The 18,036-nt window shown below is 44.9% G+C and overlaps 1 protein-coding gene across 2 annotated transcripts in view; it reads right to left on the bottom strand.

Annotated features, from left to right (window-relative positions):
* The window catches only part of TIPE3 (TNF alpha induced protein 8 like 3), a 36,433-nt gene that overhangs the window by 6,678 nt on the left and 11,719 nt on the right, over nt 1-18,036 (bottom strand). Inside the window, exon 1 of one of the 2 annotated variants that reach the window (XM_086710680.1) lies at nt 7,009-7,155. The exons of the other annotated variant lie outside the window; for it this stretch is intronic. Within the exon in view, the coding sequence (XP_086566806.1) occupies nt 7,009-7,057 (49 nt within the window). The 5' untranslated portion in view covers nt 7,058-7,155. Of the gene's footprint in view, nt 1-7,008; nt 7,156-18,036 lie in introns of those variants that run through there. 2 annotated transcript variants of the gene reach the window in all.

An 18,036-nucleotide genomic window follows, 5' to 3' on the forward strand; every position in this document is an offset into this window, starting at 1 on the left:
AGTCCTGTAAAACCTATTTAGAGATTTCTGATCTCTAGATGTGGAAGACGATAAATTTGTGTTGCTTTAAGCCACTGTTTGTGGTAGTTTGTTTTGTTACTGCGGCAGTGACTCAGGTGGATAAAAGTGATGTAGCAATTCCCAGTTTTATTTGGTCAGAATTTATTTGGTCAGAATTCTTTCTGTCTTTTGAGTACAGGGACCAACTGCTCTGACTTGTCAGGATTGAAGGGTTTCCCTTACAGCTGATTTTCAGTGCTAGAACGAGAAAAGTGCCAGGCACATTGAGACAAGTTGGTCACCCTATTCCGTTTTTTGTTTTTGTTTTTTAATTTTTAAATGTTTATTTATTTTTGAGAGAGAGAGAGAGCACGAGCAGGGAAGGGGCAGAGAGAGAGAGAGAGAGAGGGAGACACAGAATCTGAAGCAGGCTCCAGACTCTGAACTGTCAGCACAGAGCTTGACACGGGGCTCAAACTCACAGACTGCGAGATCATGATCTGAGCTGGAGTTGGACACTCAACCAACTGAGCCACCCAGGCGCCTTAGTCACCCTAGTCCTAAATCACTAGTGATGCATATATCATGGAGTCAAAAATTGAACACAGAAGTAACAAAGAAAAACTGCAGAGGGTGGCAGAATATGAGACCTACCTACCATTTAAAATGCTATACATTTTGTGTACAGGTAAATTGTACACATTCATGTTGCCACATTGACCGATTTACCGTGCCTCTCTACTTGATTTTTAATTCTGTAGTCAACCTTAACCCTTTTTTGTTCATTCTGGGCAAAGTCTCTTTTGTCCTCTGGTTTCTCTGCAGTTATTGAGTGCTTACTCTTAGTTCGTCTGTATATGAAATCCCCCCAAAATATGGTCCTGCAGGGATGTGAGATGTAGACAAATGAAACAAAATATGAAAACATGTGAAATAGCCCAAAATGGCATGAGTGAGAACAGCTGGAGAAAGCTAAAGGTGGACTTGAATGTGGCTGGATGGGGATGGCTACAATGTTACAAAGTGGTTTCTAAAGTCATAGATACAGGCCAGCAATTTCCCCCAAATCATAAAGGCTTTGGGTGTTTTTCCTGGTAAGTTTTCAGCCATCTCTATTGTATAAGAATGTGTTATTTACCTACAAGGGGATTTAGTGTAGAAGCTTCCATGGGGAGCGCTCAGGAGGGTCAGAGGTATAGCATCTCTGAAGCCTTAAATATCAAGAGTCTACAGCAGGGGAACCCAAGGGCTATGGATCATCAATATAACCAGGAAAGCTTTAAGAAAAAACAACAATAAGTAGATTCTCACACTCTAGCCCAGACTGTCAGTATGAAGATCTTTAGGAGACGGCTGGTAATCACAAGCTCCTTAAGTGACTCTGACATGCTGCCCCTAAGACCCACGGAACACAACATGCCCCAGCATGTATCCTACAGAACACTAGTCCTGAGAGGTGCTCTGGTAAAGAAGGGTCTGTGGCCAGTTATAATGAGTTCGCGGATGACCATATATTATGGCTGGCTCTTAAAGATTTGCCATACCAAGTAGCTTATTAAAGGCTTCGAGAAGTCCCACAGTAAAGACACCTGTGTAGTTTTATTTAGTCTACCACTTCTCAAACTTACTGAACCTTACGAAATGTGTGTACACACACACACACACACACACACAATCTTGTGGCATATATTATGAGAAATGCTGGGGTAGTATTGAGAGAAAAAAAAATAAGACACTCTGGTCAACTTTTACATCTCCCAGGGGATCTGCCTGGCAGGGGTGAGGAGACCCCACTGTTTCCATCATGTGTGCCTGATTAAAGGGAGGGTGTGTGCACTAGGGAAACCTGGGGGAGGCGGTCTTATTCAGAAGACTTCTGCACATAGAAATGTTGGGCTTGCTTCCTTCCATCCATCTTTCTGTCTCAGCCTTCAGCAGGCAGACTGTGTTGGCGATGTATCAGGGAGGAACGCTGTAGGCTGAGAGGAAGCGTGTGAGTTTTGGAAGTCAAGGTCAGGAAGGCACTTGGATATCTGGGGAAACAGTCCTGATCAGTGGACACATATTTACTTTGGGGAAACACTAAGAGATCTAGATTAGGTCTTGGCGAAAACCGTCCTCTTATTGCTGTGTACAAGCCTTTGGAAGGCTCTTTTGGCCAGGGGTAATTCTCTTAACAATGTTTGTAAAAACGTTCCCATTCCCCAGTCATGAAAGGTAATGACTTGTTTGCAACACCTCAGGATCTCTGAGAATGGAGACAAAAATGTGATTATGCAGCTACTATATAGCTTACTTGACTGGCACAATGAGACAAGACTGAGGAAGCTGCAAAATTGATCCCTGTAGAATAGACAGGGGCTTCCTTCCCCTGATGGGGAAGCTCAGGTAAAAGCAATGTGAAGTCAGTGCTCTGAGAGTAAGCACCCTTAGAATATTTACAAGGAAAGGAAAAGTATCAGAACTATGTGGGGAGAGTGGTGTGACAATGGTAGTTAGCGAACAGTTTGGAGAGAGTAAGCAAAAGATAATTTAAGTGGGTCCTTCACTAAATGGAAAAGTGCTGGGGCTGGTGTCCATTGATGCTTCTATAAATGATGTTCTGCCATAGTACAAGTGATGTTTCCACATTTCTAGACAATGCTAAGCTCTCCCAGATGGTGAAATGCTGAACTGGTGGTGATAAACAGCAGGAAGATCTTACCAAGTTGGGTGAGTGGGCAGAAAGGAGGCAGATGAACTTCAGCATAGGAAGAGCAGGTAGTACATTTTGGGAAAAATAAAATAAATGATGGTTATGAGGGATGAAGTGCTCTGAGCATCCTCAACCCAGCACGTGGTGAGGTACAGAGGGGCTGGGAGCAGACTCATCTCTTCTCTCCTTACTCTCAGGACTCTGACTCCTCTACTTCCACTTAAGGAGTGTGTGGAAAACTTGGATTCGAGTATGGATAGTTGTATCAACTTTGTAAGATTAGAAATTCTCTGCCATAGCCAGTGCTCACAGTATCACTTCACTTCTGTAAACAGCCTAAGATGATGGCCAGTAGGACAGGTAGCTAGAGTAGAAGAGTGGAGATGGTGCCCAGAGCAAAACAATCTGTGGTGCTTAATAAGTACCATCTGTCAAGGCAGGAGACCCAGAGTACAAGGAAAGTGGGAGGGGTCTTCAGGGTATGTGGAAGGGTAAGCAGAGGGTGAAGAGTGGTAATCCAAATTCCTGGCAATCACTTATACTTAACTGTTGGGAAAGAAGTTCAAGCAAGCCTCCTTGAGATGGAGCTGCCTCGCAAACTACTTGAACTTTTGTGATGAGCACCTGTCTTTCTGCTCACCTGCATACACGCCCAGAAAGGCTGATTGGACTGGTCGTGTCCTTCACTATTGATAAAGGGCCAGGAGCCAGGGGGGGGAGGTGACACCCTCGCCTCTCCCTGCTTGCTTCTTTGTCTGTTCTCTGTGTGAATGATGAGGAGGGGTCTGGCCGTGGGGGTGAGATGGTCTGAAGGATGGGATATCCATGATGATGACAAAACACCTACTAGGGAAGACGCTGCCTCTGCTTTAGTTCTTGCTTGTCCCTATGTTGCTATGGGGACAAAACTATTAAGCAACCTTAAGTAGAGTTTTGAAATGTGAACCTAACAGAGTTACGGTTTCCAGGAAGATTAATTGAGTTGTTGCATCTCCAGTGGAGTCAACCTAGAAAACATTTTCCTTGCCTTGTATAAAACTGTGGCTTGTATACTGCTGGAATATTAAAAACATGACACTGGAGAAGGTACAATGAAATGCGATTATTGAGTGATGGTGGGGCCTTTGAGTTAGAGAGAAGCAAAAACCTCGATCCTCCCATCTCTCCACAGAGAAATGATCAAAGCTTAGAAGCTCGTGAAAAAATGCCTTTGTTGGCCTGATCCCTTTCATACTTCAGTGAGGTAGCATTCTTGAGGCTTAAAGAAGATATTTTGGGATATTTTAAAAGGCATCACAGTAAAACCTGGATGGCCTGGGAGGGTCAGGAATGCAGTTTTTCTGACTGCAGTTCAGTCTAGCACACTCTTGAGCCTTCTTCAGGACTGGGTCTCCCCAACCCCCCAAGAGAGCCACCATGCCTTGAGCACATGTCTCCTGGGCTCACCTCTGTGGCTGAGACCTGAGGTCCCCCAATTTCCACCACCTGCAGTAAGAAGCAAGCAGCTCGTGGGTCCTACAGGGGGGTCACCATGACACAGACGGCAGCAGGGTCTGCCAGGCAATACTCCAGGGTGTGCAAAATGAAGCCATTAGAAGCTCTATTTCTGTCTCCTTTTTTTTTTTAAAGCTTATTTATTTATTTTGAGAGAGAGAGAGAGAGAGACAGTGCAAATGTGGGAGGGGCAGAGAGAGAGACAGGAGAGAAAGAGAATCCTAACCAGGTTCTGCACTGCCAGCCCAGGGCCTGATGCAGGGCTCAAACCCTTCAACTGTGAGATCGTGACCTGAGCTGAAGTTGGATGCTGAGCTGACTGAGCCACCCAGGCATCCCTGTCTCCTGTTTCCTTAGAAGTTAAGCTTTACTAAAACTTAACATATAGGCTGACCGTGCGACCCACCGGTGTGTGGCATTCTAAGGGAAGTGGGGAAAGTCCCCCATCCAGGGTTTGGGGGTATTTAGTGCATCTCTCACTTGTCTATTCCCTTTCAAAAGTTTTGATTTATTTCAGCATTTGTTTATGTGTGCTTTAAACAGACTCAGTGATTATATTATTTAGTTCTAACTAAACCCTCACAAAATGGACCAGTGATTTCAAAAGATTCCTATGAGAAACAAAACTGAGGACTGAAGACAATATGCTAATCATTGCCAGCATAAGTGAATGGCAAGGAAATGGCGGGGCTGACGATTATCCTCATCGTAAGAGCTTTTCGGTAGCCAAATTAAGGTAAAAGTAATGATCTAATCAGATCTGAAAAGAAATGAGCCATAAAAATTTCACAAATTTTAATAAGATGATTTGAAATATGGATTTCAAACACTTTTACTTGTGTTGAGATATTCCCCAAGGTAGTAGGAAGCCATGGCAATTAGCAAGACAGTTAAATGCACTGTAATTTTGATTTTAGCTTGTCCTTTGTGATGGCGGGGGGGGGGGGCAATAAGGAACAGCATGGATGACTGCCAGGGGGCAGGGATGAGTCAAGGATGACGCTGAGTGCTTCTTCTAGCTTGGGAAACCAGGTGGGGGAGGTGGCATTAAGGCACCACCAACTGCAACAGGCATCTAGGAGCTGGTGGGGAGGATGAATTCAGCATGCTGTTCCAGGTGCCCAAGGGGCCTCTGTCTGGGTGGAGATGGTCACAGGAGCCTACCCAGTGGGCACCTTACACCAACCTGTCCTACCCTGAACTTCCCATCTTCCCACCCAAACTTTACCCCTTTCCACAGAGCAAGAGATGGTGATAAGACCCATCTTCCCTAAAGAATTTGCCAATTAGAGATCCTCAGAGATAAACAGGTTCTTCCTCGAAAATGCAGGTACCTCGAATTAGCTGGTTAAAGCATAGTCTCTATTCACAGCTTGCTGGGAATCACTTTAGTCAGAGCCACACTGCCTCCCTCCTAGGGATTCTCTCTCTCCTCTTTGGGCCCACTACCACACTGCCCCTCCTCTTAAATGAAAAATGAGGGTAGGAAGTGAGGGGCAGGTTTGGGCATTGCAGGACTGGGATGGAGGGTGGAAGGGAGAAGGATGGAGTTGCCAGAGAAGGGCATGCAGAGGAGGGGGTATTGCTTTAGCCAGGTGTTCTGCCTCCGGCTCAGGCTTGGTGGCCTCGGAAATCTTCCCTTTGGCTCAGGCCTGGGAGCGGGCACAGAATTTTGGCTTTGCCCTTAGTGGCTGCTCATTCCTAGAAATTCATTCCTCCAGTGGTTAGAAATGACTTGAGTGTTTTGGGGGGACTAGGCATGATGAATCTTCCCAACTGGACTAGATATTCCAGGATGCTGTGCAAGGACATACAAAAGCAGTGGCAGTCAGAACAGGACACTCCTTATAGGAAAGCCGATCCTGATTGCTGCAATACCTTGCATTGAATAATTACTCTTTACAAATTTTTTTTTTTTTAACATTTATTTATTTTTGGGACAGAGAGAGACAGAGCATGAACGGGGGAGGGGCAGAGAGAGAGGGAGACACAGAATCGGAAACAGGCTCCAGGCTCCGAGCCATCAGCCCAGAGCCTGACGCGGGGCTCGAACTCCCGGACCGCGAGATCGTGACCTGGCTGAAGTCGGACGCTTAACCGACTGCGCCACCCAGGCGCCCCGAATAATTACTCTTTAAAAGCAGCATTTGATCATCTTTAAGAAGACCAGGTTTTCTTCATTTTGAAAAATTCCTGGGCTTTGAAATAAGTTACTGTTCCAAGTAAGGTGAAGAGCGATTGGCAGGGTCAGCTGTGAGGCTCAACGGCTCATGATCTCATTTTGTCTTAGACCCTTACGATCTCCCATTCATCAGCACCGAGCACGTACTAGGTCCTCACAAGAGTTCTGCAAGAGAAGGACTGTGAGTCCCATCTTGTAGATGAGAATCTGAGCCACAGCAGGTTTAAGTAATTCACTCAAGGCTATGGGGCTAGTAAGTAGCAGAATTGCAGCTGGACCCAAGTTCAAGTCAACTCCAGACAAAGCCTGCAATCTTTCCCTTCTGGTATCTGCTTTCAGAAAATCATCCTTGACTCCCTAATATCTGTGATTTCTTCTCACTTAGTTGAGACATTAAATAGGCTTCAATTTAAATCCCCATCTAGCGAGGAGATTTACATTTCATCATTGTTTTTAAATACAAAAAAGCCATTCTTATTCCATGATACAACACCACATATCCATCAAAACTTGAAGATAGATGTAGCTTTCATTTTTAGAGGGGATTCTATATATTTCAACAGTTACATATTGATTTTGTTTTTCATATTGATTTTTCAGCCAGCTCTGAAAGTGAATGAGTGATGATTTTACTTACCAGAGCTAACTGAAGCAGATACGTGTGAAGTCACTGGGGGCTGAATCATCTCCAACTCCACAGGTTAATTTTGGAGATCTGAGAGATATTTTTGTCTTACTGCAGTTAGAAGAGCAACCACCACTAAAAACATCTACTTACACGGTTTCTTTCAACAAAGCTTATTCATCCCCTCCCCCACTCTCCCCTGCATCTAATAAGTAACTAGTGTCTCTCCGAATGGTAGATCGTATTCGGGCACAATAATAGAGTCCACTTCTGTAGTGCTTTATGCACACTAACTCATCATATCCTCGTGACAACTCTATGAGCACGCACTAATCATCATCATCACCGTCGTCATCATCATCATCATCATCATCATCATGATCATTGGTGGCAGCATTTTACATCCAAGGAATCCACAGCAGAGAGAAATTAAACAGCTTCCTAAATACCATTTAGGAAGAAGCAAAGCAGGATTCGGACCTGGAAGGCTGCCCCAGAGTCCTGTGCTTCAACCCACCACACTAAACTGCCAGTCACGAGTGACAAATATCAATCAGTTTAAATGTTTTATGAACTATTACCCACTTGAAAATGGAAATTAAGGGTTTTTTCCCCTCAGAATTTTTAAAAAAGCCATGACACATTTCAAGTATATAGACAAAATAGAATATAACAAACTCTGCTCATGTGGCCACTACCCAGATGGAACAAATCTCAGTATTTTGTCCTAGGAGACAGAGCAAGGTAAAAAGCCCTCTTTGTTTTCAGCTCCCTCTTTCCCACTTCTATCTCCACAGACCTAATTGCACTTGAGAAGCTGATGTGTCTTTGTCTCAACCACGTTTTTATAGTTTTGCCTCACGAGTATGCACGTATCACTGGGATATTGTTTAGAGTGTTATTTATTTATTTTTTTAATATTTATTTTAAGAAAGAGTGTGCATGGGGCGAGCAGAGGGAAAGAGAGAGAAAGAGGGAGGGAGAGAGAATCCCAACCAGGCTCCTTGTTGTCAGCACACAGCCTGATGTGGGGCTCGAACTCACCAACTGTGAGATCACGACTGGAGCCCAAATCAAGAGTCAGACGCTGAACTGCTTAACTGACTGAGCCACCCAGTGCCCCTGTTTAGAATGTTTTTAAACTTCAGATAAAGGTGTCATACCACACACATTTTTCTGCAATTCTTCCTTTAACAACATGCTTTCAAAATCATTCGAATTTAGTTATTTAGTTGCTTATTATGTAAATATACTATGCATCCACGTTTCCTGATCATGAACATTTAAGTTCTTTCCACTTTCTGCAAAGCAAGAAAGGTCCACAGACCTGTCTCTGCACACAGACAATAGTCTCCTGGGTCCTACATCTAGAACATGGCTGCCAGCTCCTGTGCCAGAGGCCGCGGGTGCTACCCAGCAAGACTGCACTAATTTTCACTCTCAGCAGCAGCGTCTGATTTCCTGTGGTTCCATTTCCTCATCAACACTTCAAATAGCCCACCTTTTAATTTTCTGCCAACCTGATAGGTTCAAAATAGTATCTTGTTTTAACATATATTTCTCTGAGTGCCAGTGAAATTCAATGTATTTTTGTGTGTGTGTACTGAGCATTCAGATCTTTCCTCTGTAATTGCTTATTCATAGAATTTGCTAACTTTGCCCCCTCCCCCAGTTGGATTGTATGGTTTTTTTCTAGCTAATCTGTAGGAGCTTTTACTGTGCTACACATTCTAATCCTCTGCTGATCGCATGAGTTGCAGCTATCTCCTTCCAGTCTGTAGTATTATGTTTTAACTTTATTTGTGGTGTCTTTAGTCATACAGAAGTTAAAATTTTTAACATAGTCAAATCTACGAATGTCTTCCTTTATTGTTAGTGGCTTTCAAATCTCATTTTAAGAAATCCTTTCCTGCCATGAGGTGGGAAGTGAGTCTCAAATATTTTCCAGGAGTTTTAAGGTTTTGCTTTCCACATTTAGATCTTTCATCCATTTAGAATTTATTGTGCATACTGCATGAGGTACTTTTTCTCCTCACAATTTATTTAATTTATTGAATAGTTTATCCTTGTCCTACTGATCTGTTAGGCCACCTCTTCCTTATCAACTTTGCATGAGTCTGTGTCTTTTACTCTGTTCTACTGATCTATTTCAGTACTGGCACCACACCATATTAATTATTGAAACTCATAATAAGCCTTTTAAAAAATGTTTATTTATTTTGAGAGTGGTGGGGAGGGGAGGAGAGAGAGAGAGAATCCCCAAGCAGGCTCTGCACTGTCAGCACAGAGCCCACACAAGGGCTTGATCTCACAAATCGTGAGATCTCATTTTATTCTTCTTGGAAATTGTCTTGACTGTTCTTGGGATCATTTGACCAAATGCCATGAACACCCTGTATTAATCTAGGGCAAATTGGTATCTTTATGGTATCAAACCTCCCATCCATTAACATGATATATAACATGATATATCTCACCATTCAGTCAGATCTTCTGTGTCCTTCAATAATGGTTTAGAGTCATTTCCATAAGGCTCTTGCATATAGTTTTGGTTGCTACTGTAAGTATAATTTTTTTCTATTATAGTTTCTAAACGGTTATTAGTGATATATAGGAACCCAACTGATTCCTGTATATTTATCTCCAAATTGAGAAATTTTGCTGAGTTCTATAATTAGTTCTAATAGATTTTGTAGCAGATCAGCTTTTTTTCTATGAACAACTACATTGCCTGCACAAAATGATCATTTTCTTCTACTTCCCATTTCTTTTTCTTGCCTTGTTGCACTGGTGGGAGCCTCCAGGGCAATGCTATGTGGCATCCCTCACTTGTTCCTGAATAACACAACTGACTCTAAAATTTTCCCACCACATAATATCTCTGCTGTGGGTTTTTGATGGATACCACTTACCGAATTAAGAAATCTTCCTTCTGTTCCTGTTTTGCTAAGGCTTTGTCTGAAGGTAGAAACACGCATCTAATTTAATCAAACACTTTCTTTGTCCCTGTTGTGAAGGGGTGGCTCACTCCTTCACATGTATGGCTCTGCCTTAGCCCAACTGGCTGAAGACAGGCAGGTGAGAGCCGAACAGTACCAGAAATTAAGTTGGCTCTCCCTGGGGTGGTGCCCTGACCCCAGCTGCCCTGGTCCTCTGTGCCCACAGCCGAGGCCAGTGGATCTGTGCCCAGGTGGAAGAGGCACAGCGACAGTTTGTTCCTGCTGAAGGTCTCCTCTCACCCAGAGTCCCAGGCCAACACTCACATCCTTCCAGGAAGGGGGGTCCTCGTACCCAATTCCAGTGTCATCTTTTCCCAGGGCTGCATTAGGATTGGCACCGTGTGATTCCACAACTGATGCTCAGAGGACCTGGATATCCTTACAACCAGGGCAGCATCTGCCATGTAGAAATTGCTCAATAAGTCTGTAGATGAATAGCGGAATGCATGATTCAGCGTGCTCTTTCTCATCCTTTGAGGCCCAGATTCTATCTGTTCAGGATACATACAAGGTGCAGATTCAGGAAGTACATGCTGAACTGAATGCACTCAAGCACCTCCCGAACTCAGCACGAGGTCAATGCCTTGCATTTCACATGGAGTTGCTGCCTGGCCCCCTGGGTTCTGCCTGTCTGCACCCCTCCATGCAGCAGTATCTCCTGGAGTCCCAGATGTGCCACCACCACCACCCCCACGCCCTTAGTGTTCAATTCCAGCAGGAACCCTCTCTCCACAGCAGCAGCACCCATCCCTGCCACCACCCCTGGAGCCTCCCCATTCATGTCCCTTCACGCTCACCAGCTATTTTAATGCCTTGGGAGCTGTTGGGGATCAGAATAGCATAGGCCACGTCTGTCTCTCTGGGTGATCCTCTCTCTCTCTCTGCTGGCAGCTCCCAAACTGTTCACCGCAGCAGGCGCTTAAAACCCAGGCTCAGGCCAGCACACTGCCAACAAGGACACCAGCAGGGTGCTGCATTCAGAGCCCTGGGAGGATGCCAACTTGGTAATATGTGAAATTAGTAAACAGACTGATGCAATAAAAATGTCTGCCTTTGGAATTCTTCAATTTTTGGAGTGCAGATACAAAACCTAAAACGTCAAAAAAAAAATATCAGGCAATAAAATGGAACAAACTCCAGCCAATACTGGAAAAAAATAAACAAAATATGTCTTGAGACAGTGGGCATGTAAGCCTAAAGGGAAGAGACTCTTCGAAGGTGCTATAATTAGATTAATACAGCAACACATGAACCCTCAGCTTAGTGAGTTTACAGTAAGTAAGTAAATAAATAAATAAATAGATGGTTAGCTGTATTAGAGAGGTTGGAACGTATGAGAGAGAAGAAACCAGAAGGTACTTCTGGATGGGAGATGATTTGGTAGATAGCACTATGCCTTGCTCAGTGTTCTACTTAATTTTTTTTTTAGTGAAATATAAATTTTGTACAATGACATTTTTGGATTTCAGTCAATTTGGAAGTGGAACAATAGGAAAGGGGCACATATAGCACTTATAGTACCCCTTACACATACTCTGTAGTAACTGTGGTTTTTATTTTGTTGTTGTTGTTGTTCATGGATTTGAGATCTGACACCTGAGTCAGGCCACATTTTGGATATCCACTGGTGCCATGGCCATCTCTGGCCCAGGGGAATGACAGTGTTGGGGAATGTAGTTGGGAGATGGGAGGGGAGATGGCAGATGTCTCACTCATCCGCAAGGACCCTGAGGTTGGACTCCCGAGCTCCGCTGGGACCCCTACTCAGATGGAATCACTGTGAGCTGAGAGAGTCCCACTCACATCACTCAAGAATAGAACTAGCTGTGGAGACTGTGTTACTGGAAGTTACACATAAATGTGTCTTTCTCTGAGACTTTCTGTTTTTATTTTTAAAGATTTTTAAAAATGTTTTTTATTTATTTTGAGAGAGAAAGGGAGAGAGAGCAGGGGAGGAGCAGAGAGAGGGGGAGAGAGAGAATCCCAAGCAGGCTGTGTGCCAGTCAGCGCAGAGCCTGATGTAGGGGCTCCATCTCACAAACCGTGAGATCATAACCTGAGCCAAAATCAAAAGCTGGACGCTTAACTGATTGGGTACCCAGGCTGAGACTTCCTTTCTAAATTACACTTTCCCTGTACTTGTCTCAAAGGCAGTAAATGTCTCCAAATTTCATGACAACAGAAGACAGCACCACCAAAAGGTGTAAACCTTTTCAAATCAAGTCACCTCGTGCAGGCACTCCAAGATGCTGACAATGGCTGACCCGTGGAGTCAGGTTGCCAGAGCTGTGGCCATGGGGTCCCTCCCCAAATACAGGGAAAACTTCCTGTCCCCAGCCACTGTGGGGGCAGCAGGGCGTGGAGGAGACAGCCAGGCTCCCAGGCTGCCTGCTGTCCCTAATGTACTCTCTGTGTCCATGGGCTCAAGTGTCTACCCTCCTGGTTTCTTGGTGTGTTAAGTGGGGGAGCTGGACTAGATGATTCTGCTAATTTGTTTTATATTCTCAATTTAATAGTATCTTCTTCAGAATCAGAAACTGAGTTTTTAAATCCATAAAAGAACAGCACTGGGCGTATATGAGATACCCATAGGATGGATTATCAGCTTTCCTTCTCTCACACTGATTCCCCTCCACCCACAGAGTTCTCTCCCAGCTCTGTAACTGTCTGCTTCAGCAGTGGAACACCTCCTGCTCTTCCCTCCTTGAAAAAACCTGGGGCACTGACTTACAGAGCCTCCAGTTTCCTTTTTGGTGGCTTCCCTCCAAAATGCCCCCTCCACCAGTTTCCTGGGGCCCTTGCCTCCTCTGTCAGAACCTCAGCCTGAGCTTACCACAGAGCAGGCGGTCTGCAGACTCGCCCCAGGGCCTCTCCCCATGCTGGCCTCAGCGCCCACAAACCAAGCTGCAGACTGCCAGCCCCAGCAGGCCGCCCTGTGCTGACACAGCTGTATGTGGGAGCTGTGCCCAAAACCCCAGGGCCAGTTTTTCCCGTGAGGCCTCACATCCCTGTCATCCACCTCTCTGTCCCAAAGAGAAAGTGGCTCATCCTTGCCCCAGTCCCACACATGCTCTCTGCTTCTTCTACTCAGATGCAAACACAGCCTGCTGCTCTCCCTATTACCCCCCCCCCCCCCCCCGAACATCCCTTCTATCCAGAACAACCCCGCCCCCCTGCCCCACAAACAGGGCCTATTCAAGGGCCTCCCACCTGCTTCACTTGTCTGTTCACTGCAAATCCCAGGACAGGGGACCTGGACTCCTGTGTACGCGGTGGTGTCCCTGGCACATAGTAGGAGCTCAATGATAAATTTAAACCTCAAAAAACCCATAGAGACCAGTCAGTCCAGGAAGGGATGTCACGGGGGAAGGCAAAGGACAGACTCTTTACCATGGCATGCCCGCTTGCTTAGCGGAGGGTCTATCTTCTATTCACCTCTCCAGCTTCTTCCTCTAAAAACTCTGAGTTCCTGACTCCAGGCCACACACGTCTCAGCTGTAACAAGCTCTATCATTCCTGGGTCCTCTCTGTGCCTCTGCACGTTTCGTTCCCTGGTGCTTGGACATCTGCTCCTGCCTCACCCCATCTCCCCTGATTCCTAGTCAACCTCCCGGGCTCCCCGAAGGACTTCTTTTTTTAATTTAATTTATTTTTTTAAATTTATATTCAAGTTATTTAGCATATGGTGCAACAATGATTTCAGGAGTAGATTCCTTAATGCCCCTTAGCCATTTAGGCCATCCCCCCCTCCCACAACCCCTCCAGTAACCCTCTGTTTGTTCTCCATATTTAAGAGTCTCTTACGTTCCCCGAAGGACTTCTGACCTCTGAGCACCTGTCCCTGCAATCATGTATCCTTCTAGTATATTATCGCTGTGTAGAGCCATCATACACCAGCTGGATGAATGACTATTTATCACCAGTGTGTGAACTGCTGAGGGCAGGAATCATGATGTATTCATCCCAACAGCTCCAGCCAGGGATTGAAATGCAGAGAGTGTTCATTGCATGAATCAATGGCTATCAGTCTTGACATTTTATTGAAATGTACTCACCCTAATGTCAGGAACAATAATGATAATCAGAACTAGCATGGCCCCAGGACACTGAAGCCTACTTCCTCCAGCCAGGGGCTTGAGGTTACCCCCACTGTGCCTTTTTCCCACCTGGGCATGGTTGCCAGGACATCACTCCTTGGGCTGACCAAGTCACTGTTTCTTTTTATTATTTTAAAAATCTATTTTCAAAGTGATTATGGGTACATTATTTTACTTTTTTAAGTTTATTTATTTGAGAGACAGAGTACACTCAAACAGGGGAAGGGCAGAGAAAGAGGGAGGGGGAGAGAGGGAAAGAAGGACAGAGGGAGGGAGAGAGAATCCCAAGCAGGCTCTGCACTATCAGTGCAAAGCCTGACATGGGGCTCCATCTCATGAACTGTGAGATCATGACCTGAGCCAAAATCAAGAGCCAGATGCTCAACCGACTGAGTCACCCAGGCACCCCTTGGGTACACTACTTTATTTTATTTTTTTTAAAAATTTTAATGCTTTATTCATTTTTTAAGGAGAGAGAGAGAGAGAGAGAGAGAGAGAGAGAGAGAGACAGAGCATGAGCGGGGGAGGAGCAGAGAGAGAGGAGACAGAATTCGTAGCAGGCTCCAGGCTCTAAGCTGTCAGCACAGAGCCCAATGCGGGGCTCAAACTCATGAACCGCGAGATCATGACCTGAGCCGAAGTTGGACACTTAACTGACTGAGCCACCCAGGCACCCCTGGGTACACTATTTTAAAAGTCAGGTCATTCTACGGCTTCTACAAAATGCAGCAGCCTCTGGCCCACCTCTGATGCTGGCTCTTTAGACCCCAAATACTTCAAACTATTTTAGCTGTTCCAACTAATAATTACCTCTTTATATTTAAATTACATGCTTATCCTGTTAGCCCTTAACTTTATTTGCTTTTAACTTCCTATTTTGGAAAGTGATAAATTAACTCTCTTCTCCATTCATTTCTCCTTCCACTTTCCCATTTAGTTCTATTATAATATTTGGCTAACTCTAACTTCAGTGATTTACATTACCATGATTTGGATACCATTCATAGCTGAGTCATGTATGTTCTATCACTTCCATGACTGTATTTCCTTTCTTATTCATCTTGTTTTCTCAGAAGTTAAAAACTGCCTTGTTCTTCTTTGGTTAGTTTTCTATCTGCCTAGCCCTAATTCACTCCCAAAGTTCCTAACAGAATACAGAGTTCTCAGTAGGTTCTGACACCTCAACCAATCTTTCACTTTAATTTTCCTTCTTGGAGACTCTTCTGGGAGCTTTCTGTGTCCTGGCTCAACTCTGGGCACATTTCCCTCTAAGCCTGCTCCAGGCTGTCACCCGGTACTCCCTCCAATCCTTCATTCCTTCTCTCCTGTGTCCATCTCCTGTTTTTGGATCTCATGGCTTCTTCTTTCTTACTCCCATTTCAGTGGAATACTTTGTCTAATACAGGCACTAGCAAACTACCTGAAAGGGCCAGAGAATAAAGGGCCAAAAGGCAAAGCAGATCTGGACACTTATATAACCATTTAAACGCAACCATTAAAAAAGATAAAAATGCTCATGGGCCACTCAAAATCAGATGGCAGGTGGACTTGGCCTGGGGGCCTCAGTGGGCTGACTCCTGATCCAGCAGCAACCTAAAGAAGGGAACACAGTAAGGTAATTGTCTGGAAACATGTCTTATGGTGACTTTATTCCACCCAACACACTTGACTGATGGTTGCAGTTCAGAAAATCATTTGCCTTGAGAATTCAAAGTCACTGTACTACTGTTGTTCAGCTCTTAGTGTTACTACTCAGGAAACTAGTCCATTGGCAAAAGCCTGGCTTTTCTCTCTGGAAGCTGTTAAGATCTGGAAGCTGCTTTATGACCAGTCATGGCCACAGGTCTCAGAGTTTCCACTGCCTTAGTCCCTCCAATGCCCAGGACGACTTGTGAGGTGAGTGGGAGAGAAGCACCTGGGTGGGAGAGGCTTCAGGGAAGGGAAGCATCAAGGATGAGGCAGAAATCTGGGGCCAGGGAGAGGTCAGAAGGAGGACTTGCTTCTGGGCAAGAGGTAAGAGGTCAGGATGCCCCTGCTAGGGAGCCAGCTTTTCTCAAAGTTTTGGACTCTTTAAGTGGGGCTCCCCTCCAGGTGAAGAGGCCCAAGCAGGCTGGGGCGGCCATGACTGGCAGACTTGTTGCAGGCCAAGTGACTCAAGAGAAAGGCCCTTTTTGTGGCCTCTGCCATATGTCCTGACTTCCTGATGACCTGACCAGCTGCTCTTAGTCCTTGCCAGCCTCCATCCTGCCTTAAGACAGTCTTGGCCCTAATTATCACCAACCTTTATCCCCTTCAGACTTTGCCCAGACTCCAGTCACTCTCGTTGGGTTATGACAACTTGGCAGAGCTATTTTTATGTGAAAAAAAACTTTTTTTTTAACAAAAATGAAACACACAAAAGCAAGGATGGCTGGAACTAGACATCTTCATCCCACCATGACCTTCAGCCCATCACTGACCTCCCTCTGGGGGTGAATGGAAAGCCCAGTGTGAGGCTGTTTTCTCTAAAATGCCTGTTTTCTCATAAATGTCTGTTTTTTTTTCTAAGAATTCACTTCCTATCTTGATTATTCTGCCTTTTTTCAAGATTTTTAAAATTTATTTTTGAGAGAGAAATTGAGCATGTGCACACGTGCACACACACACACACACACACACACACACACACACACACACACGAGGGGTAGGGGCAGAGAGACAGAGGACAGAGGATCCCAAGAGAGCTCCGCTGACAGGCTGACAGCAGCCAGCCCCATGCAGGGCTTGAACTCATGAGCCATGAGATCACGACCTGAGCTGAAGTCTGACGATCAACTGATTGAGCCACCCAGGCGCCCTGTTATTCTGCCTTTCATATTCTCTGATCTCTCTTTCAAAAATCATGGTGGTCATATTCATTCACTTGCAAATGATAAGAAGGAGGTATGGTTGCACACACTGCTGGTCAGCAAGCAATGGTGAGGCCGTGTTTAGGAGCCAAAATGGCTGAGTGAGCAAGCTCATCCAGCATGTCCATTTGGTCTGAGAGGCTCTGGTGCCCTGGGGCAGACTGCAGGCCTCAAATCTATGAGCTCATTACCCACTCTGGTGGTCTACATTTCCTCTTCATGGCATGAGGGCTCACAAGGCCTAGGCTGGGTGGGCTCAGAGGGGACAGTGTGATGTGGGACAGGCACCAGGGAGAGGGGAAAGCCAAAGACGGAGCAGGAAGAGGGCTGAGGAAAGAAGCCTAGAACGTACCCCCACCAGGAGGAGCCATGAGAAGGACTCATGGAAGACTGGTCTGAGGAAGAAAGAGGATCGCAGGAAGGAAGAGAAGGAAGAAGATGGAATGACCTGAGACAAAACTGCAAGAAAGCCCAAAGGATGAGCAGTGGACTGGCCACTGGATCTCACTTAAAAGCAACAATCAAGTGAGATCAAACTTCCCTCTGAAAGTTATGCATATTCATGGCAGAAATATCTGGAAGAAGAGTACAAGGAAGGAAATTATAATTACCTAGAAACTCATTATATAGAATGGTTAATTCTGTTCCAGCCTTAAAATGTCAAAATAAAGTTTATGTGTATGACTGAATGTAAGGGAGTCCCCTCCCCTTCTCTCTATAAAAAGGGTGTGTGTGTGTATGCATATGTATGTATAGGGGTGTGTGTGTATATGTGTATGTATACATGTATGTAGCACAATTGAGATAATAGATTGAGATAATAGATTACCAAGCTTTCTTTATACATTATAATGCAAACTATTTATTATATGCTCTCCAAATTAATTTTTAACAGCTGAATAATATCCCACTGTGTGGAAATGTGATCATGTATTTAATCGTTCAATAGCTATTTGAATAGTTTGTTTAGGTTGAATATGTAGGTTTGTTGCTGCCCCTTTCTGGGGGTTGGTAGTTTGCAATAGTGAAAATTCACCACTCAGTGTAATCTGAGAA

The sequence above is a fragment of the Puma concolor genome, chromosome B3, assembly GCF_028749965.1.
Source record: "Puma concolor isolate L17-30 chromosome B3, mPumCon1.1.hap2, whole genome shotgun sequence".
Classification (NCBI taxonomy): Eukaryota; Metazoa; Chordata; class Mammalia; order Carnivora; family Felidae; genus Puma; species Puma concolor.